At 43.2% G+C, this 21,691-nt stretch overlaps 2 protein-coding genes across 3 annotated transcripts; both read left to right on the top strand.

The window, feature by feature from the left end:
- Positions 1–219: 219 nt before the first annotated feature.
- On the top strand, positions 220–6,856 carry PCNA (proliferating cell nuclear antigen). The gene is made up of 6 exons (XM_047854259.1): positions 220–644; positions 1,480–1,577; positions 1,729–1,796; positions 2,856–3,050; positions 5,359–5,482; positions 5,582–6,856. Exons 1-6 carry the CDS (start codon positions 424–426, stop codon positions 5,659–5,661), a joined length of 786 nt encoding a protein of 261 aa, XP_047710215.1. The 5' UTR covers positions 220–423; the 3' UTR covers positions 5,662–6,856.
- Positions 6,857–7,383: 527 nt separating this feature from the next.
- Positions 7,384–18,020, top strand: TMEM230 (transmembrane protein 230). Of its 2 annotated transcripts, none has more exons than XM_047854233.1 (4): positions 7,384–7,522; positions 9,918–10,038; positions 11,393–11,515; positions 16,979–18,020. In XM_047854233.1, the coding sequence occupies exons 2-4, from the start codon at positions 9,940–9,942 to the stop codon at positions 17,117–17,119; spliced, it is 363 nt and encodes a 120-aa protein (XP_047710189.1). In that variant the 5' UTR covers positions 7,384–7,522; positions 9,918–9,939; the 3' UTR covers positions 17,120–18,020. The 2 variants fall into 2 exon arrangements, with proteins under 2 accessions (XP_047710189.1, XP_047710190.1); XM_047854234.1 differs by lacking the exon at positions 7,384–7,522 and adding an exon at positions 7,782–7,896.
- The last annotated feature ends 3,671 nt before the right edge of the window (positions 18,021–21,691 follow it).

The following is a 21,691-nucleotide window of genomic DNA, read 5'->3' as shown; positions in this document are numbered from 1 at the left end:
TTCACAGAGGCCTACACTAGCCAAGCGTCCGAGTTTCCAGAACAGAGCAAAAAACGCAAGTGGTTCTAGAGGAGGTGGAGGAGCCGCGCTCCTGCCCCGACCCCGCACCCAATCCTCCAATGGGTGTTCGGGGAGGGCGGGCTACCTGCAGACTTGGGGCACTATTGGCCCTGGAGTCTCTCCGCCCGGGCAGTGGGCGGAGCAGCGTGGTGACGTGTCCATACGGGCGCCGAGGCGGAGACCGCGCGCTCGCAGACGCGGCTGTATTAAACGGTTGCTGGCGCAGCAGGCTGGTTGTTATCTTCCTGGGTCTCGGGCTTTCGCTTGTGCGTTTGCAGGCTCGCTCTTACCCTGTGACGCCCAAGCAGGCTACAACTTCCTCCTTATTTTCTCCTGTAGCCGCGTCGTTGCGACTCTGCCACCATGTTCGAGGCGCGCCTGGTCCAGGGCTCCATCCTGAAGAAGGTGTTGGAGGCACTTAAGGATCTCATCAACGAGGCCTGCTGGGACATAAGCTCGAGCGGCGTAAACCTGCAGAGCATGGACTCCTCCCATGTCTCCCTGGTGCAGCTCACCCTGCGTTCCGAGGGCTTCGACACATACCGCTGCGATCGCAACTTGGCCATGGGTGTGAACCTCACCAGGTGAGCCCTGGGGTTGCCGAGAGCCGGGCTCTGGTGCACCCCCATCTCCTGCTCTTGGCGGGAGCGCCTGCGTGAGTCGGACCTTCATTGGCCCACATGGACCATCTGCGCCATCTCATTGGCCTGCGACACCGAGGGGCGGGATCTAGCAGAGCGCGCGGTTCGGAAAGCCCGCGCTGGCAGCAGCGCGAACCGGCTCTTTCCGCGCCAAAGTCACAAAGCGGGTGGTGGCGGGAAAATGACGGCTTCTCTGCGGTGGCAGGAAGAGACTTGCACAGTTCTTTGGCCATTTGGTCCTGGCGGCCTTGGATGAGAAATCTATGGCTTGATTGACTTAGAGCGTGCCCTAGTTCTGTCACTCTACCTAGGGACAATCGGTTGGTTCCGGTCTTTTATTCTTACAAAGTTTCAGTGAGCACCCTAAGTTTCTGGACTTAAAATTTCTCCAGGGCAGTGGCTTGCAACTTTTTGGTCGCTACCTGTCTAGTACATAACCATGTTTAAATCTTAAGGCTTATGAGAAATACCCGGACTACATGCAGTGTGTTTTAATGGGTATGTTAGATTTTTAATGATCGTAACGACCCAATAATTTGCTTCACCTACCAAAAGGATTTGCAGTTCATGAAATACTGCTCTTTTGTTTATATCCAGAATTGAAATTGCTACTGGTAGGGTGTGTGCTTGTTAAAGTATAAATACTGCCAAATTGCACTCCAAAATGGCTGGACGGCCTAATGGGTATAAATGGCAACTCCTTGTTTTAATTGCGTCAGAAATTAACGATCTTGAGAACGTGGTGTCAGTTTTAAATCCTGTGTCTTCTGTGCTCTAGCATGTCCAAAATACTAAAATGTGCTGGCAATGAAGACATCATTACACTAAGGGCGGAAGATAATGCAGACACCCTGGCACTTGTATTCGAAGCTCCAAGTAAGTCATACTCTTCTACAAAGTTAGAGGAAACTTAAATGCAGTGTTAAGTATTTCTCAAAGTTGTGAGAAATTTAAGGTAATGTTTGTAAAACTTTACATCACTGCTATAAACTTACATGCTTTTCTTCAATCTGCTTTCTTTCGGTAGACCAAGAAAAGGTTTCAGACTATGAAATGAAGTTAATGGATTTAGATGTTGAACAACTTGGAATTCCAGTGAGTATGAAATTTTCTGAGTGAACTGTACACAAGTCATGATAGTTATATATGTTAATACAATTTAAAGCCCAGTTCCCAACAACTATGTCTGCTGATACATGTTCCAAAGTGGGGTTTTTAGTACTTAGTCATTTGTAATTTCATTAAACTACAGTACTCTAAAATGGATCATTTCATTCCCGCTAAATGAATATTTGCATTAACCTCCGTGCTTTTTTTTTTTTTTAAGTTTATTTAATTTGAGAGAGAGAAAATGGGGGCGCGGGACAGAGAGAGAAGGAAAGAACCCCATGAGCCAAAGTGGGACAGTTAACCAGCTGAGCCACCCAAGCACCTGTCCCCCCTTTTTTAAAGACTTTTTAAAAAATATTTTATTTTTTTTTTTTGAGAGAGAAAGCAGGGGAGGGGCTGGGTTGGGTAGAGGAACCGAAGTGGGCTCTGTGCTGACTGGCTGACCGCAGTGAGCTTGATGTGGGGCTCAAGCTCAGGAACCATAAGATTATCACCTGAGCTGAAGTCAGACGGTTACCAACTGGGTGATCCAGGTGCCCCTGCACCACCCCCCTATTTTAAAGAGTATACTTTAAGGCTATACTAACAAATTCATTAAGGTTAGGTTTATCAAAATCAAAAGAGAGAAGAGATGTTGGGATGTTTAAAATGCTTAATATTTTTTGTCTTGTTTTGGAAAGTAGTTGGGCCTGCTTACAACATCCATCATTGTTTATATGTCATGGGCTAATGCCCTCTTGATTTAGCCTTGGAGGGTGATTAGGGGAGGCTCTTTTCCCTGGATAGCGCATTTATTATTACAGATCTAAACTCTAATTTTAGTTTTCTTATGATTATTCTTACTATATACTTGTTTTATATCTGCATTTATTTTTTTGAGTGTTAGAGTGTTAAGAAATCACACAATGAGTGATATTTCAAAGTAATCAGGAAATCTTAAATTCTGAATTCTTGTCTACATGCTGAGTCTTCAGAAAGTGAGGATGCCAAATCTTTAATTTCCAGCAACTGACCTTTAAGTTTGTTTGTTTGTTTTTTTAATAGGAACAAGAGTATAGCTGTGTAGTAAAGATGCCTTCTGGTGAATTTGCACGTATATGCCGAGATCTCAGTCATATTGGAGATGCTGTTGTAATTTCCTGTGCAAAAGATGGAGTGAAGTTTTCTGCAAGTGGAGAACTAGGAAATGGAAATATTAAGTTGTCACAAACAAGTAATGTCGATAAAGAGGAGGAAGCTGTAAGTTTTTAAGTAAACAAAATACTTTGAAGAGAATTATAACCCTGCTTAACATTAGTCGGTTTGGGCTGCTATAGCAAATACATTGACAATGGCTTATAAACAACTGAAATTGATTTCTCACAGTTCTGGAGGCTGGGAAACTGGCAGATTCAGTGTCTGGTGAGGACCTGCTTCTTGGTTCACGGAAGGGTCAGAGGAGCTGGCCTCTTATATGAGGGTACTAGCACAAAGCACCTCCTAAAGGCCCCACCTCCAAGTTCCAACACATTGGTGATTTGGTTTTAACATGAATGAGGAGGGGGGGCACACAAACATTCAGTCTATAACAAGGTAATTGTAAATCAACAGAAGTATCTACTTGGAGGTAAAAATTTACCTTTTAGGAGCTCTTTATGTGATCTTTATATTAACTTTCTGCATGGAAGGCCCAATAGGGGGCCTAGAGAACTCCCCCCATTTAGCAATAACACTCTAATTACTAAATATCCTTAAATTAAGGTTTTCCTATAAATTGGGTGCTTTTTTAAGATCCTTAGAGTATTTATAAACTAATATTTTGTAATTTACTAAAAAAAACTTGCTAGCCTTTGAACCAAAGCATCAGTTAACTCTGTAAATGAAAGGACCATCGAAGGTTCTAGAAATCTCCGTAGGATTATTAGGATTAAATATGGTAACATATTCAAAGTGGTTAACACAGTGTCTGACAATGTAAGTTTATAGTAACTATTAGATATTATTTTCTAGTCCCTTGCATGAGTAGTCAACCTTCAGTTTAAATGAAGGTAAAACTCAAGTTTAAATGAAGACTTAAAACTATTACTAACAAAAGTCCAGGGGCTAATTCTGAATTAATAACTCCCCTGCCAATCTGGATTTTTTTTGTTTTAATCTCAAACATTAGTTCTTCTATAAATATTTTTTATATCTGAAGCATAAACATTTTATGACATTCTTTGATATTAAGGAATTTTTCAGTGTTTCCTATTTCCTTGATTATTTCAGGGTGTGTGTGTGTGTGTGTGTGTGTGTGTGTGTGTGTGTTTGTTTTGAGAGTGCAAGCATGCCAGAAAGTGTGTGGTGTGGGGGAAAGGTGGGGGGGGGGTGGAATCCCAAGCAGGATCCATCCATGTTCAGTACATCAGCTCTATCTCTTGAACTGTGAGATCAAGCTGAAATCAAGAGTCGACCACTTAACCAATTGAGCCATCCAGGTGCCCCTAGAAGTTTGTTTGAATCAAGATTTTAATAGGCTGTACACATTATAGTTTGGTTGATGGGCCCTCAAATTTATTTTAATCTGTCGGTTCTCCATTCAGTCTCTGTGCACCCCCCCCCCCCATTACAATTTGTTGAAGCAAGTCCTTTGTCATTGAGTTTCCCCAAACTCTGGATTTTGCCCATTGTATCCCTTATGTCAATTAATATGCTCCTCTAACCTGTATTTCCTATAAACTGGTAGATCCAGCTCTAGAGGCTTGATATTCAGTGTTTGGGAGTAAGAATACTTTATAGATGGTGGTGTGCCTCCTTCTAGTAGTGTTTAGAATCCTTGTCATTAGGGTTGTAATGTATTAACACATTCCATTCTTCATTTATTAGAAATATTCCCATGAAGAGCAGCTTTCTCTTAACACATAATTGGATTACCTGAGGTACAGTTAATATGAGAAAGGCAGACTAAATACTTGATTCTTTTGCTTTATTTATCAGTCTTCAAAATTAGTTTCATACCACTCTCCAAAGTAACCAATAAAAGTTTTGGTTTTGGGGGCACCTGGGTGGCTCAGCCGGTTGAGCATCTGACTTTGGCTCAGGTCATGATCTCTTGGGTTGTGAGTTCAAGCCCCAAGTCGGGCTCTGTGCTGACAGCTTAGAGCCTGGAGCCTGCTTCTGATTCTGTCTCCCTCTCTCTCTGCCCCTCCCCTGCTCATTCTCACTCTCTCTCTCAAAAATAAATCAACATTAAAAAAAAAAAAGTTTTGGGGGTGCCTGGGTGGCTCAGTTGGTTGGGCATCGGACTTTGGCTCAGGTCATGATCTCACTGTCCGCGGGTTCGAGCCCTGCATCGGGCTCTGTGCTGACAGCTCAGAGCCTGGAGCCTGTTTCAGATTCTGTGTCTCCCTCTTTTTCTGACCCTCCCCTGTTCATGCTTTCTCTCTCTCTGTCTCAAAAATAAATAAATGTTAAAAAAAAATTTTTTTTTAAAGTTTTGGTTTTGGTTTGTTTTTAAATGTATATTCTAAACATGCGTGCAATTTTTCTTGATGTTTTTCAATAGGATTAATCTTTTGTTTTCTCTTAGGTTACCATAGAGATGAATGAGCCTGTTCAGCTAACTTTTGCACTGAGATACCTGAACTTCTTTACAAAAGCCACTCCACTCTCTCCTACAGTAACACTCAGTATGTCTGCAGATGTACCCCTTGGTAAGATAAGTTTTTTTGTAGGTAAAACAAGGTACCTTGTTTTGTAGGTAGTATATGTAGTCCTTCCCAATAATTAACTATGTTCCTGTCTTCTTTCAGTTGTAGAGTATAAAATTGCAGATATGGGACATTTAAAGTACTATTTGGCTCCCAAGATCGAGGATGAAGAAGGATCTTAGGCATTCTTAAAATCCAAGAAAATAAAATTAAGCTCTTCGAGAACTGCTTCTGAGATGCCAGCATGTACTTAAGTCTCTTCTGTCACCAAATCTGTACCTCTCAGTACATATGTAGATATTTTATGTAAATAACCTATTTTTTCCTCCATTCTTTACAATTTGTTTAAAGAATAAAGTCCAAAGTCAAATCTGGTCTTGTTAACCTAGAAATATCTCTGCCTTAACCTAGAAATACCCATGATTTTCATAACAAAAGGGTTTTGACTATAAATGCAGTTTTAATTTTTTCAATTTAAATAAACGTTATTTGAATTTCAAACATCACAAGACAGTGCCTTCATTTGGACCATGACTGTTGCAGGTATCCTAGGGAATTCACTTCAAGCTACTGTTTTCTAGAAATGTGTTTATTTTTTCAGTCCAGGGGAGCCTGATAAATAATACATTGATACAGCAATAAAAGTATTCCAAGTACAGTAGCTGACAAGATATTTGGGGGGAGAGGATTTATTTGTCAAAATTACTTTGGTATTCTTCTACCTTTAACTCAAGAAATGAACAGAAGTATAGACCAAATCCTATATATTTAGTTATTTTGCCAATTTTGTTAGCAAAACTAACACTTTAAGAAGCTTTATGAACCCAAAGCCGTGTGTGCTTTAGAAGACTAGCAGTGCTATAGGGCAGTGTTTCTTTAGCCTATGGAGCCTTTTGAAAGAATCTTGAAAGATTTAGTAGATATGAGTTAAGGCCCAAGGAGTGTGTTTGTGCAAAAATAATTTTTCTAGTATAAGTAGCCTTTTGGGGGACTTAATCCCAGCACTTGCGAAACAGACTGTTGAAATGTACCTACTAATGGTGCCACAAGGCCACAAACTGGCATTCTACATATTGAGAATTGTTTCACTAAAGTCCTTTTTCCCGGCGTATTTTGGGCTTGGCGGTTTAAATGACTGATATCTTTGGTGTAATACCTGGAAGAACTCACAGTCCAGTAGGTTACTGTTCATTACCTTCTGTGTGCCTGGGGGGTGGGGAAGAAGACGGAAAAGGGGCCTGATGGGAGTTGGGAGTGATGTAACTAACTTATCTAGAATGTGGTGATGATTCCAAGCCTATGCACTTGTCAAACTCCTCCAATTGTACTTTATTGTATGTAAATTATACTTTAATAAATCTGACCTTTGAAAAGCTTCATGTGCTGCAAAATGTCCCTTGTCGGCGGGCTTCTTACCTGGGCAAGACCTGATAGGCGAGGAGAGGGAAACTGAAGCACAAGAATGTGGGGGCACTCGAGTAGTGTTGGGGTACTGACTAGACTAGCAAGACCGCTACGCGCCCTGAAGGAAGACCCGCAGCCCTGGGCAGTGGATAGGAGACCAAACAGTTCCGGTTATCCGGTGCCTCACCGGCTCGGCTTTCGTCTGCCGGGGGCGCCACCACCACCGCCCGAGGGATCACGGAAAGAAACACGTAGCCTGCTTACCCGGGTCTGACTGTGACCCAGGCGGCCGGTCACCCTAGGCACCCGCACAACCCTGTGGAGGTGGCCAGCAGCAAGCCCAGGCCGCAGCGACTGCCGCTAACCCACAGAGAGGTACTTGCCGCCGGAGAGTTCCGCCTGCAGCACACCCCCACCAGCGTAAAGCTAACGCGGGACGTTCCCGAGCTTGGGATGAGAAGGCGTCGCTCTCGGTGACGCTACTTCCGGCGCGCAGCCTCTCGTCGCGCCACTTCCGCCGCCGAGCTGGACGGGAGGGGCGGGTGGCCGTTGGGTGAGGCGTGCCATGAGGCCTCGGGCGCCTCCGCTGCCAACCGTGAGCGAGCTGTCGGCGCGCGGGCGGCCTGGCGCGACGCTCCGGTAAGGCGTGCGTGCGGCGGGACGGGAGCAGAAAACGCCCCCCCTCAGGCGCTCGGTGGGGCCGAGACTGCGCTCCCCGCCGAAACCTAGCTTCGCGCCCTGGGTGTGCAGCGTTCGCCCGCCGCGGCCACGGCCGGCCTCTTTCCAGAAACCGGTTTTGTGTGTTCACCGTCTAAATTCGCGTCGGCTTTTAGTTCTCCTCCCGCCTAGGTCTGGAGACGGGCAGGAAGGTAGCGTGTGTGGATGTGCGTAGTGCCAGGCACTGCGCAAAGGGCTTTGCTGGTGCTTTTCAAGTCTCGCAGCCTTCGGATGCTGACGGAGGTTGGGGGTCTCGGTGCAGCCCGTTAAAAAGAGCCTGTTGGGAACTTGAACTGGTACTTTGAAAGCCTCGGGTTACGTTTTTCCTTCCTCTTACCCTTTGCATCAGTGAGCATTCGTGTCCCTCTTCCTCGCTTCCTGCTCTCTTTTATGTTTCGATGCAGGTGTATGAATAGGTATTGGCAGAGTACGTAAACTTTTTTCAAGAAGACAATACAAATCAGAGGTGATTAAATGCCCTCAACCCCCACCCCAAACCCGTAGTTTGGACTTTAAATTTCATAGAATTAAGTTTAGGTTTTCGTGTAATCGGGATCGCAACACTTGAAACTTTGTGAGCTCATTTTAGAAAAGCATATAAATTAGCATACTTGTATCAGTACTTGATTTCTGCACTGGTATGTAATTGTTAAAAAGTGACATTTGCAGTTAGCGCCACCAATTCCATCATAATGCTGGTTGTTTTAGGTTGACTGTGGACCTCTTAAAACAGATCATCAATATTTGGGATTAAGGGGGCGCCTGGGTGGCGCAGTCGGTTAAGCGTCCGACTTCAGCCAGGTCACGATCTCGCGGTCCGTGAGTTTGAGCCCCACGTCAGGCTCTGGGCTGATGGCTCAGAGCCTGGAGCCTGTTTCTGATTCTGTGTCTCCCTCTCTCTCTGCCCCTCCCCCGTTCATGCTCTGTCTCTCTCTGTCCCAAAAATAAATAAACGTTGAAAAAAAAAAAATTAAAAAAAAAAAATTTGGGATTAAGTATATAGAAAGCACTCAGAATAGTACTTGGCACCTAACCAACACTGGGTAATTATTAATTGATATTATTATAATGATGATGGTTATTTGCAAAGTGTCATACCAGAGGAATGCAAAGTCTTTATGGTTTCTGGGGGTTTTTTGTTGTTGTTGCCCTTATTGTGAAATACTTCGCTTTCTCTTTTTACAGATACATTTCCCCTTTAGAAATAGCTTCACAGTCAAAATAGATTTACTTGTTTTATTCATATAAATTTGATTTTATGGAGGAAAAGTGCACAAATTACAGACGTTTTCCAATTAAAGTGTCATTGTTTTTAATCTTATCTGCTATCTCTTAAACTAGTGACAAAATAGTCATTTCATTACTGAAGTTGGTTTTGAATATTTTGGAAAAAAACAAGTTTTTGTTTGTTTCAGGGAGCTAGAGAAGTAATTTGGAAAATGAAATCACTACTTTTAGTGCTAGGGGTGGGGCAGAAAGACAGGCAAATCAGAAGGCACTGGTACAGTGCTGATAACCAGAACCCATAGTGCTGATAGCCACATTTACAAGAAGCTCTACAGATCTTTGCATTAAAAGAATAATATCCGGGGCTCCTGGGTGGCCCATTGGGTTAAACGTGGACTTCAGCTCAGGTCATGATCTCATGGTTTGTAAGTTCAGCCCCAAAGTCGGCTCTGTGCGGACAATGCGGAGCCTGCTTGGGAGTCTCTCTCTCTCTCTCCCTCTCTCTCTCTGCCCCTCCCTCACTTGTACATGCACTGTGTCCCCCTTCTCAAAATAAATAAACTTAAAAAAAAAAAAAAAGAATGATACCCATCAGGGGGAATCAGCAAAATGCTAATGTGAGTGTATTCCATATTCCACATTCCACCCTCTCTCCCTTCCTGGCAAATAGGAGTATCCCTAGAATATATGCTCCTCTTGCTTTTTCCTGAAGCAGGGACAGGGCCAGGCAGTACAATAGCAGAATGACTGAAAATGTGGACTTTGGTGTCAGATTTAGATTGAAGTCACCACTCTTCCACCTACTCTCTGTGAATTTGGAAAAATTAGGAGTCAGGGGGACATTGGTGACAAGGTAAACATGAGGTCTGCTTCTTGGTAAATGTCTTGGCTCTCATTCCACCAGGACAAACCAAAGTAGATGCATAATGAGAATGTTTTCACTTTGTCAAAGGAATATCAGATTTTAAGTGCAGCGGAGCAGAAATTGCCAGTTGCTTTGTGTGACATCACAGCCCCAAACGCCGGTATATCCAGTATACGTAACACAGTGTTGTCATTTGCAGACAATAACAGTTTTCTTTGTTTTCAGACTGTAGCTGTGTCAGTGTGTTATGATGCCGTCTCGTACCAACCTGGCTACTGGAATCCCCAGTAGTAAAGTGAAATACTCAAGGCTCTCCAGCACAGACGATGGCTACATTGACCTTCAGGTAAATGCAGAAGGGAGCTGATCAGACCAGCTGGCTCTGTTTCTGTTGAGTTAGCAGGAAGGCCTTGCAGGTGGAGGTTTTGCTAAGCCCTTGGGGATTAGAAGGAGCAGCAAGAAAGAAACTAAGCCCTGAGATCCTTTCAGCCATAGTTTGCAGAAGGAAGGACCTTAGTAGAGCAGTTTCAAACCAATATAAATATTGTTCATTTCTAAGAATTTTTAGTTGTGACACATGACACCAGAGCCCAGTAGTTGCAAATTTTATCTAGTGTATCTGGAAAATACTCAGATTATGTTTTGTTAAGTAGAATTTTTCTAAGGACTATGTCATTGGTTCATTTACACTTTAGTCAAAGCCAGTTCATCTTTTAAGGGAGAAACTCACTGCTAAAGCCAGCAGATTGTGGGAATCTTCCTTCTTTCCTGATGTCATGAGATCCAATTTATTAAAGGTATTTTTTGTGGCAAACTAAGTAAAACAGAATATTTATTAAGTTTGTATCCTACCCTGATCGTTGTTTATAAAATACTTAATGGTGTAACATCTTCTTTTGTCCACTTCCCCTCAGAATACCTTAGGTGGGACCAGGGCCAAGGAGGAAGTAGCAGGAACCCATCCCTTTAAATATAAAAAAATCAATTATTCTTGGCATTCTTTGGACCCACACTTGGAGGAGAGAGATTTTGTTTTGTTTTGTTTTGTTTTTTTTTGTTTTGTTTTGTTTTGTTTTGTTTTAAAGTATACATCTGGGAAGCTTCCAGCCAGTTAGGTCAGATGAGGCACACCTTAGAAAGCTTTTCTCTGATCTTAACTTTGAATCAAACTTATTAAATACAAGTCAGGTTACTTCATGGGGCAGGCAAGTAATGCTTGAGAAAAAGCTATTTTTAAAACCTTTTGACTATATGCTGACTTAACTTTGAATGCCAGACATTACTTTTTTTTCTTTTTTTTTTTAACTTCTCCAGAGCATGATGTTCACTCTCCAATCCCTGTAGATTAGTACAGCCTTCCATGTGCCAGGCATCTAATAAACCTATGTCTAACCAGTGAATGACCATGAAGTGTCTTTTGTTTTTGTAAGAAAATATTTTCTTATGGTACAGTGAATGGTATGTGGAATGAGATTAGAAGTAGAAAGAGTAACATTTTGCCGGGATTCCTTTGAGTGACTGTTAGAGCAATAACACCTCCTGCTTGTCCCTTTCCTTTCTGTCCCAGAGCTGTACTGAGTAGTAGGACTTCCTTCAAGGCACACAAAGCATCCAGATTGGTTCTTATTATCTTCCCTGTTTTACAGTGTCTGAGTCCTGGTGTTTTCATAATGCTCTGCCTTTTTTTGTTTCTCTTCCAGTTTAAGAAGAGCCCTCCTAAGATCCCATATAAGGCCATTGCACTTGCTACGGTGCTGTTTTTGATTGGCGCTTTTCTCATTATCATAGGCTCCCTCCTGTTGGCAGGCTATATCAGCAAAGGGGTAAGCAGAAGCATTTGTGGGAATGTGCCGTAAAATCTTTAAAGTGTGAGTCTGGGCTCTGTTTTATATTCATATCTAGTACAGCAGATTCCAGCGGTAAGAAGAAAACTATTTTCTTCTAGATTTTGTTCTCTGACCACAAAACACGTGTATCTTTGTTTTGAGCAACAACAAGCTTGTCCCACGGTTTCTATGAGGTGGGTGGGAGCAGGTAGGCAAATTTTCCCTTTGAGATGTTGGGCAGTTTTCCGACTGTCATAATTTGGGACAGCAAAGCCAAGCCTGGCATTGAGGACTCCTGATGGATAAAGGCTGTAACTGGAGTAGAATGTGTTATTATAATTTTGCATGCCAGGGTTTGGGGAGAAGCAGTGAGGCTTGTATAGGTCTGGGGCCACTGACCAAGCCAGGACTTGCGACTCATGAGTCTTATCCTTCTTACACTGGGTTTGGTTGGAGTTCCTGTTACGATTCAGTATTTTATCTTCAAAACCTAAAGTGATATTTGGTGTTTCTTTCTCTCAGGCTACATACAAACACTAATACAGAGTGTCCAGGTTGTTCTGAAGTAATAGTGATCATAAGTTATGTCTACTTTTTTTTTTAAGAATTTATTTATTTACTTTGAGAGAGCGTGTGTGTGAGTAGGGGAGGGGCAGAGAGCGAGGGAGAGAGAGAATTCCAAGCAGGCTCCGCACTGTCAATACTGAGCCTGTATTGACAGAGCCCGATGCACGGCTTGAACTCACAAACCCCTGATCTGAGCTGAAACCAAGAGCCAGATGCTCCGGGTTGTCTGTTCTTCATTTTTTTCTTTTTTAACGTTTATTTATTTTTGAGACAGAGAGAGACAGAGCATGAATTGGGGAGGGGCAGAGAGAGAGGGAGACACAGAATAGGAAGCAGGCTCCAGGCTCTGAGCCATGAGCCCAGAGCCTGATGCGGGTCTCGAACTCACGGATCGCGAGATCGTGACCAGAGCTGAAGTCAGACGCTTAACCGACTGAGCCACCCAGGCGCCCCTATGTCTGTTCTTCAACACGCACCAGGCCAGGGGATGATGGTCCTATTACTCTGCAGAGGGAACATAGTCAAGAGCTGAAACTGTGGGCATTAGAGAAATGAGGAATAGCATGTTGCAATAAAGTGGCTGCATGTGGCTTTTTTTTTTTTTTTTTTTTTTTGGAGACAGCAAGGGGGAGGGGCAGAAGGAGACAGAATCATAAGCAGGCTCCACACTCATACTCAGCACAGAGCCCGATTCAGGGCTTGATCCCATGATCCTGGGATCATGACCTGAGCCCCTGCATGTGGCTTTTAAAAAATGTATCTGGAGTGCCTGGGTGGCTCAGTTGGTTAAGCAGCTGACTCTTGATTTCACCTCAGGTCATGGTCTCATGATTTGTGAGATCAAGCCCCAGTCAGGCTCTACAATGAGCATGGAGCCTGCTTAAGATTCATTCTCTCTCTCTCTCTCTCTCTCTCTCTCTCTCTCTGTCCTTCTCTGTCTCTCCCTCTCTCCCTCCTCTCCCTCTCTCCCTCCTCCTCTCTCTCCCTCTCCCCCCGTCTCTGCCCTTCTCCCTTCCTTGTGTGCTCTCTCTCTCTCTAAAATTAAAGAAAAATAAATGTATCTGATCTGCTTTTGGTTCTTAATCTATTTAAAATTATTAAATGGCCACCAGATGCTTACTTGCTGCAATCTGCGTTTGAACACTTCACTTCAAGACTGTGCCTTCAGTTAACTTTCATTGCAACATGCAGTATCAGTTTAATTATAAAATTTGAGATTGCAGGTGAGATCCACATGCAGCAAATATCATTTTACCTTGGATAATTTGTTTGCCTTGTGTGGTTTTTCAAAAGACTGCTTTGTAAGTAAGGGTAAAAATGGGTTTGGTTTCTTTTTCAAGTTTATTCATTTATTTCGAGAGAGGGAGAGCAAGAGAGAAAGTGGGGAAGGAGCGGATAGAGAGGAAAAGAGAGAGGATCGCAAGCAGGCTCCACACTGTCTGCACAGAGCCCAACCTGGGGCTCGATCTCGTGAATCATGAGATCATGACCTAAGCTGAAATCAAGAGTTGAAGTCTTAACTGACTGAGCCAACCAGGCACCCCACATTTTGCTGGTATTCCTGAGTGTGCATCTTCAGTATACATCTGTAACAGTTTTTACATAAATCCAAGGGCGCTATCTTATTATCTTTGACCTTGTTCTTCTTCATATTTTTGTTAGCTTTTGGGGTTTGTGTACACAGATTCGTGTTTAGTTTTGTTTGAGGAAGACTATTTTGTAAGGAGGTGCTGTGTATTTACTATGGCAGATTGGTTCTGAAACTTCAGTGTTAATCAGAATCAACTGGCAGACTTGTTAACACATGGATTCCTTGGTTCCACTCCCAGAGATTCCAGTTCTGTAGGTAGGTTGTCAGAATCTGCATTTCTAACAAGTTCCCAGTATTGCTGGTATTGCATCAACCTCATTTTGAGAACCATTGCGTTGCATTAGGAAGCACATAATGGTTATCCTGATTTTCAGTTGCTGTTAAGATAAATTGTTGTGTTTGAATGTCTTCAGCCTAATTCATTTATTATAAACTTCTCCATCACCCTTTATACTAATGAATCCAGTTCGGTCATTTTCTGCATTTATCAGCTGAAATTCTGCTATAAAGAACTTTTCAAATCTATCTGATTACCCCAGAATATAATATGTGTAGTGAAGGTAGGAAGAATGTTTATTCCTCTTTCACAACTTTTATAAAAACATACCTTGCAAGGTCAATAGGTGATCAAATGGTTAGAATCATTATAAAACTCATGTTTTTTACATATTTGTCTCAGTCCTAGTCCCTATTCTTTTTAATATCTAAACTGTCCCGTATTTTGCCAGTAGGACCTCTGTGTGTTACTCTTGTGTCTTTTAAACCTGACCCACGTAGTCTTTAATAGCTTTTTTGCTTTCTGGCACAGCAGGTTATCCTAGGCCCATCTGTACATTGCCTGTCCCCCAACTAATAAACAACCAGTTCTCTGAGGAGCCCTGGTTTCTTTATAGGAGGTACATTTAGAGAGGTCACAAATTGGTCATTAATGGTACTCATGCTTTGGTTTTCATAGTTTCTGGGCCTTTTCAGTGACAGAATTAGGAAATAGATTTTTTAAAAAAATTTTTCAATGTTTATTTATTCTTTTTAATTATTATTATTTTTTTTAACATTCATTTATTTTTGAGACAGAGAGAGCATGAACAGGGAGGGTCAGAGAAAGAGGGAGACACAGAATCTGAAACAGGCTCCAGGCTCTGAGCTGTAAGCACAGAGCCCAATGTGGGGCTTGAACCCACGAACCATGAGATCATGACCTGAGCCGAATTCGGATGCTTAACCGACTGAGCCACCCAGTCGCCCCAATGTTTATTTTTGAGAGAGAGGCAGAATGCAAATGGGGCAGGGGCAGAGAGAGAGGGAGACACAGAATCTGAGGCAGGCTCCATACTCTGAGGTATCAGCACTGAGCCCAGTGTGGCTCAAACTCTCAAACTCAGGTCATGACCTGAGCTGAAATCAGATGCTTAATCGACCGAGCCACCCAGGCACCGTGATACCTTTTTTTTTCGTGTTTATTTGTATTTGAGAGAGAGAGAGAGCGAGCCTGAGTACACATGGGAGAGGGGCAGAAGAGAGGGAGACTGAGGATCCCAAGCAGGCTCCACGCTGACAGCAGAGCCCGGCATAGGGCTTGAACTCAGGAACTGCGAGTTCCTGAGCCGAAGTCAGACGCTTGACTGACTGAGCCACCCAGGCGCCCCAGGAAATAGATACTTTTTAGACGACAATTTCAAGTAAAAAATTTAAGATCAGAGTTGAACTCAATTTCTTTGATTTTTATATGTATGCCTGTCCTGATGATCGCGATATCTTGCCTTCCTTAGCTTAGTGTATGTTACACATATAATAGCTTTAAAATAAGTGTGAATGTTAATGCTAAGTAAAAAAAAGGCTGAATGCGATGTAAGTTTTCTTTGTAATTCTTTTAATCCTTAGGATATGTCCTTTTAGGGATGTACAGTCAATATCCTGCAAAAGATAAAAGAAGCAGGAAAAACAAGAAAACAAAAGTAGCACCAAGTATATCAATTGTGTTGTGTTGATGTTCACATAGTCCCATCTTTGGCCTGAGAGAGCCCCTTCAACTTCTCTTTTCTTGTTTTGTTTTGTTTTTTTCCTTCCTGGGTTTTAAGCTTGTTGAGTCATTGTGTGCAGCTGAGGCTGCTTACCTTACATGTATTACCTCCTCTCGTTTTTCTGTAACCATAGGAGGTAAATACTCCTGTTGCTGTTTTTGAATGAAGCAACCGAAATTATACAGAGTAGCTAACCTATCAGTGTACATTGTGTAAGTAGCCCTGTTTAAATGAGATTTTTAGATTGGGTTTAAATCTTTAGATGAGGGAAAGCCTACAAATAATGGGAAAAATCACAAAAGAAAAAGAGGATAGGTTTAACTGTATAAACGTTTAAAACTATACATAAAGACAAGACACAGAGCAGTTTTATAAAGGTGGATTCATTCAGTACACTTATATGTTGGGTGCAGCTGGGAATACAGGGATGAACAAAGTCCTTGCCTTCAGGGAACTCCCCAAATATTTGAAGCCCTGCTGATAAAGAGACTAAACATCATTCCTTCCTCTTTGACCTGGGAATTGTGCTCATGGGAATATACACTAAAGAAATACTCTGAAAAATGCAGATGAAGTTTATTGTGGTATTCTGTACAGTCGGCCGTGTGTGTGTGTGTGTGTGTGTGTGAGAGAGAGAGAGAGAGAGAGAGGTGTGGTTGAGTAAAATTGCGGTGTATCCATTACAGTGGAATGATAGACACCATTAGTTGACATATAATGTATCAGCTTCAGGTGTACGACATGATTCAATATATGTATAGATTGGGAGATAATCATCACCACACATAGTTACAGGTTTTTTTTTGTGATAAGAACTTTTAAGATCTGTGTCAGCAACTTTCTAACATAAAACACAGTATTGTTAATTGTGATCACATGCTCTACATTGCATCTCCAGAACTTACTTATTTTGTAACTGGAAGTTTGTACCTTCTGACTGTTTTCACCGTTTTGCATATCTCCCAATGAAGAGCTTTTCATAATATTTTGGCAATTGCTTGTGAAAATAGGGCACAGGGTATGGTGTGTTTACAACTAAAAACTAGAATGGAGAACTAGAAATAAGTTCTTTCTTTATAATATTTAGTGCTTTGCAGTTTTTCTACATTTTATAATAAGGAGGAAAAGAGATGTAAACCTGTTCCCTTTGGTATATTTGGGTATTCTACCCAAAGGAAATATCCTGAAGAGTAAAATACTGATATGTGGATTGAACCCATGGCTTTATTTAAAATTTACGATTTGTGTGGTGCTAATGTGTTTGCCTCCTTCTGCCACCAGGGGGCAGACCGGGCCGTTCCCGTCCTGATCATTGGCATCCTGGTGTTCCTGCCAGGATTTTACCACCTGCGCATCGCCTACTATGCATCCAAAGGCTACCGGGGTTACTCCTACGATGACATTCCAGATTTTGATGACTAGCACCTGCCCTCAACCCTGAGGAGAAGTCACAGATGGGACTGAGACCAGCTTTAAGATACTGAGCAGAAACTGTGGTTAAGGGCTAAAGAATTCTGCAAGTTGCAGACGTTCAACAAAAGAATGGCCAGATTTTATGGGTCCATCCTCAGGATGTCAACTGAGCTTACAGTTACCAATTAACTAATTAGGGCATGCTCTGTTTTTCGTCTCCTGGCCCTAGCAAAAGCTGACAAGTTTGCCCACACGAATATGTATCTTGGAAGGGTGGCAGTGTTCGTGGTGTGGGAAAGCAGGAGGTTATTCTGTAGTGGGAAGAGTTACTGCTACCATCCTTTTTAGAAGAATTTCCTTTTAAGAATTCAGTGTCTCAGACTTCCTGTTACTAGTAATTTATTTTGAAAACATTGAAGTATCTTATCCCTACACTCATCTCTAACTTTGTGTTCTAGTGGAAGATCTTGGCAAAATCAAGTGTCAGCGTGGGTGCAGTTTTACTTGGTTTCTTATTAGCAGCAGCCAGGACTTTTTAAAATCTCAGATCAAGTTTCCAAAAGGTAGACACTTGCTCTGTTCATCCATCCTTAGCTCTGATTTGGCCTACCAGTAAGCTGGCCAGCATATCATTTGGGTCATTCTGTTCTTTGTAGATCAAGGTGTTCTGTATACCATGCCTTTAAGGACTGAACTTTTGGCTGTTTCCTAAGGAAGAGGTACAGATAAGTGGTTATCATTTAGAGATTATAAGCCTGTTGTTAGCACCTTATATTATGATATCATTCTGCTGAAGATCCCAAGACTCGACCTGGATCCCTAGAGGACTATAGACTGCCTTAGTTTGATTCTGTTTCCTAGCTTGCAAAAAGTGACATAATCAAAAGAAATTAAAATGCCAATATCTAAATCCTAGACTTAAAACATGTTACTTTTAAGTGTATTTCAGAAAACATTTAAAAAAAAATTGTTTTTAATGTTTATTTCCTGAGAAAGAGACAGTGAGTGCAACCAGGGGAGGGGCAGAGAGAAAGGGAGACCCAGAATCCAAAGCAGGCTCCAGGCTCTGAGCTGTCAGCACAGAGCCTGACGCAGGGCTCAGACCCACCAGCCTTGAGATCATGACCTGAGCTGAAGTCTGACACCCAACTGACGGAGCCACCCAGGCACCCCTTACTTCAGAAAACAGTTTAATGATTGTATGTCCCCCTTTTTTCTTTCTTTCTTTCTTTCTTTCTTTCTTTCTTTCTTTCTTTCACGTGTAAAATTTAGTGATTCATCACTTATATATAACAACCAGTGCTCATCCCAGCAAGTACCCTCCTTAATGGCCATCACCCATTTAGCCCATCCCCCCAACTACCTCCCCTCCAGCAACCCTCAGTTTGTTCTCTATATTTAAGAGTCTCTTACGGTTTGCCTCCCTGTCTGTCTTTATCTTATTTTCCCCTTCCCCCATCTTCATCTGTTTTTTTTCTTAAATCCTACATGAGTGAAATCATCTGATATTTGCCTTTCTCTGACTGATTTTGCTTAGCATAATACCCTTTAGTTCAGTGATTATATATTTTTGATCCCAGTACCCAGGGCCATCTTCATTTTTAGATAACTGGCATTGTGGGTCGGACTGCTGCTCAGTTGTCCTTTTACCATAAGCTTATGAACGTGGGTGACTAGCAGCCTGGAAGTGCCATCAACAGATTTGGAGGGCTGTGGGTGGAACAGGTCTATTGGGGAAGATGAATTCAGTTTGGGATGTGTTCAATTTTACATGTGTACTTTCCATCCACATGGAACTGTTGAATATGCAATTGCAAAGCATGGATCTGGAGTTCAGGAGGGAGACTAGGCCAGAGACAGAAAGTGGGTAGTCACTGTTGGAACAGTATCTAAAAGCTAGGTGATACTATCCACAGAGCAAAGTGCACATGGGGAAGGAAGAAGAAAAAAAAACCTAGGGCACAGAAAACGGACAAAGCAGGGGTGGCCTGAAGCAGCCTCCAAAGTTAGATGCATTTGGTAATAGGAGAGGAGGCTGGGGAGCCCAGTACTCTAATTGAAGTTCCTGGGCCTTGACACTGGAGACTTTGAGATCTATTACACTTTATCCTGGGAACTGTTTGCAAAGCAAAGCTCAGACCAGAAGGTTTTGGGCAGACCAAATTATTTGGTCCTTTTAATAAGGGCAATGATGCTGCTAGTAAGGGGAAAACACTCAAAATGGAACAGAAGGGTATAAAATGAGAACTAAGCATTTTGTGGTAGAAGGTAAATATTTGTTCCCCAGACTCAGTCTGTAAGGTTGTCTAACACACCTTTCCAGAAGTGTTCTAAGCACATGAACGTACATATCCTTTTTTAAAAGTCAAGTTCCCGTTGTATAGGTCTATAATTTCCTCCCCCCCACCTGCTCCCCCCCCCCCCCCCCCACTTACTTTGTTTGGCAGTTATTTCCATATCCATGGAGATCAGCCATGCTCTTTTAAAAAATCTACACTAGGGGCGCCTGGGTGGCTCATTCAGTTCATGTCCGACTTTGGCTCAGGTCATGATCTTTGGCTCAGGTCAGGTTCATGAGATCGAGCCCCAAGTCAGGCTCTGTGCTGACAGCACGGAGCCTGTTTAGGATTCTCTCCCCTCGCTTGTGCTCCCTCATTTGCGCGCTCACTCTCTCAAAGTTAAAAAAGAAAACATCGGGGCGCCTGGGTGGTTCAGTCGGTTGAGCGACCGACTTCAGCTCAGGTCATGATCTCACGGTTTGTGAGTTCGAGCCCCGCATCAGGCTCTGTGCTGACAGTTCAGAGCCTGGAGCCTGTTTCAGATTCTGTGTCTCCCTCTCTCTCTGCCCCTCCCCCACTCATGCTGTCTCTCTCTGTCTCGGAAATAAATAAACATTAAAAAAAATCTCATAAAAAAGAAAACATCTAAACCTTCATAATATGAATGTTTCTTAAATTTTTTTTTTCAACGTTTATTTATTTTGGGGACACAGAGAGACAGAGCATGAACGGGGGAGAGGCAGAGAGAGAGGGAGACACAGAATCGGAAACAGGCTCCAGGCTCTGAGCCATCAGCCCAGAGCCCGACGCGGGGCTCGAACTCCCGAACCGCGAGATTGTGACCTGGCTGAAGTCGGATGCTTAACCGACTGCACCACCCAGGCGCCCCAATATGAATGTTTCTTGAACACTTTGCCAGATGTTGTGCCAAGCACTTTTATTACATACTCTGTTTCATTTTAATCCTTGGAAAAAACACTTGCGTTGGATAATGTTCTTAGCTAATAGGTTGGACATTTGGTACTCCTATGAAGGCAAAGTCTGAATTCCCCTTACCAAGTGTGAAAGCCAGATAGATGCCTTCAAGGCCTGGACAAGTAAAGAAGTGGGGTATGGGGGGTGGGCAGAGCTATAGACAGCAGCAGTGGGGACCGAGGTCAATTGTACACTTTACGAAAGCAGCCTTCCTCTCCCCGTCTCCCCGCTTACAGTGTTGGCCAAACCATGTGCTCTAGCTTTATGAGGATTTTCTTATCTGCAACAACTGTTAGGCCTCTCTCTTTAGTCACTTCCAAGGCTAAAAATCCTCCCCGATTGGATCAGCTGTTCTACGTCTAATGCAGGTTCAGACCCATTGCCTCTGGATGAGCTTCACCTGGGCACGTGGCAGACGCATATTGACTGCTTGCTTTCTGCCAGGGTTTGTTAGACGGTGGAGGCAGCGGAGCAGAGGTTGCAAACTAGTGGCCGCAGGTGTTGGCCTGCGTTTTGTTTTCAAAAATGGGAAGGTTCACACTACCTTGCTTTGGGGCTCTTCTTGAAAAATCAACAGATTGTTCTTCCTTATGAGAGGCCCCAACCAACTGCAGCAAGGTAGTAAAGCAGCTTCATCTGAGCAGCGTTCTCCAGTTCACCAAAGTCCCCACCGTTGCTTGGTTACCTTTATACCCAACCTGTTAATTTTCTTCACTAAAGGCTGAGAGTGTCTTAGGGACCCACCAAGTCCAGCCCAGTGTTTGTGGGCACTTTGGTTTATTAAATGGAGAACCACGGGGCACCTGGGTGACTCAAGTGTTTGACTTCAGCTCAGGTCATGATCTTACACTCCGTGAGTTCGAGCCCCGCGTCAGGCTCTGTGCTGACAGCTCAGAGCCTGGAGCCCACTTTGGATTCTGTGACTTCCCCCTCTGCCCTTCTGCCTCTCGCACTCTGTCTCTCTCTCAAAAGTAAATAAGCATTAAAAAAACATTAACAAAATAAAATAAATGGAGAACCAACGTTGAGAGCGCATTTGCACATCAGGATGCTATGTGCCGCTCCTCTGAGGTGTGGACAGTTGGGCTGGTACCGTTTGACTCAGACGTTCCCAAATGACCCTCCCATCGGCTGCCTGGCAGGCCAGCTGCTCTTCAGAAAGATTGGGTGCCGCCTGGTGAGCCGAGTCTCCGCCTGGCACCCTCTGCTCAGGCCATTGAACCCAGTTCCCAGGCATCCTGTGTTCCCTCCAGGGTCCTGCCGTGTCCCCTGCCAGCTGGCACAGAAGAGCCTGCTGTTCCTGGTGCAATGAGGGAAGCTGGTAGGG

The sequence above is a fragment of the Prionailurus viverrinus genome, chromosome A3, assembly GCF_022837055.1.
Source record: "Prionailurus viverrinus isolate Anna chromosome A3, UM_Priviv_1.0, whole genome shotgun sequence".
In the NCBI taxonomy this organism is placed as follows: Eukaryota; Metazoa; Chordata; class Mammalia; order Carnivora; family Felidae; genus Prionailurus; species Prionailurus viverrinus.
This window is presented reverse-complemented; position numbering and strand designations above follow the sequence as displayed.

Coding starts and splice junctions, on each gene's coding strand:
- TMEM230 (XM_047854233.1), top strand. CDS start 9,940: ATGATGCCGTCTCGTACCAACCTGGCTACTGGAATCCCCAGTAGTAAA. Junction 10,039..11,392: donor ATGGCTACATTGACCTTCAG/GTAAATGCAGAA, acceptor TTTCTCTTCCAG/TTTAAGAAGAGCCCTCCTAA. Junction 11,516..16,978: donor CAGGCTATATCAGCAAAGGG/GTAAGCAGAAGC, acceptor TTCTGCCACCAG/GGGGCAGACCGGGCCGTTCC.
- PCNA (XM_047854259.1), top strand. CDS start 424: ATGTTCGAGGCGCGCCTGGTCCAGGGCTCCATCCTGAAGAAGGTGTTG. Junction 645..1,479: donor ATGGGTGTGAACCTCACCAG/GTGAGCCCTGGG, acceptor TCTGTGCTCTAG/CATGTCCAAAATACTAAAAT. Junction 5,483..5,581: donor GTCTGCAGATGTACCCCTTG/GTAAGATAAGTT, acceptor GTCTTCTTTCAG/TTGTAGAGTATAAAATTGCA.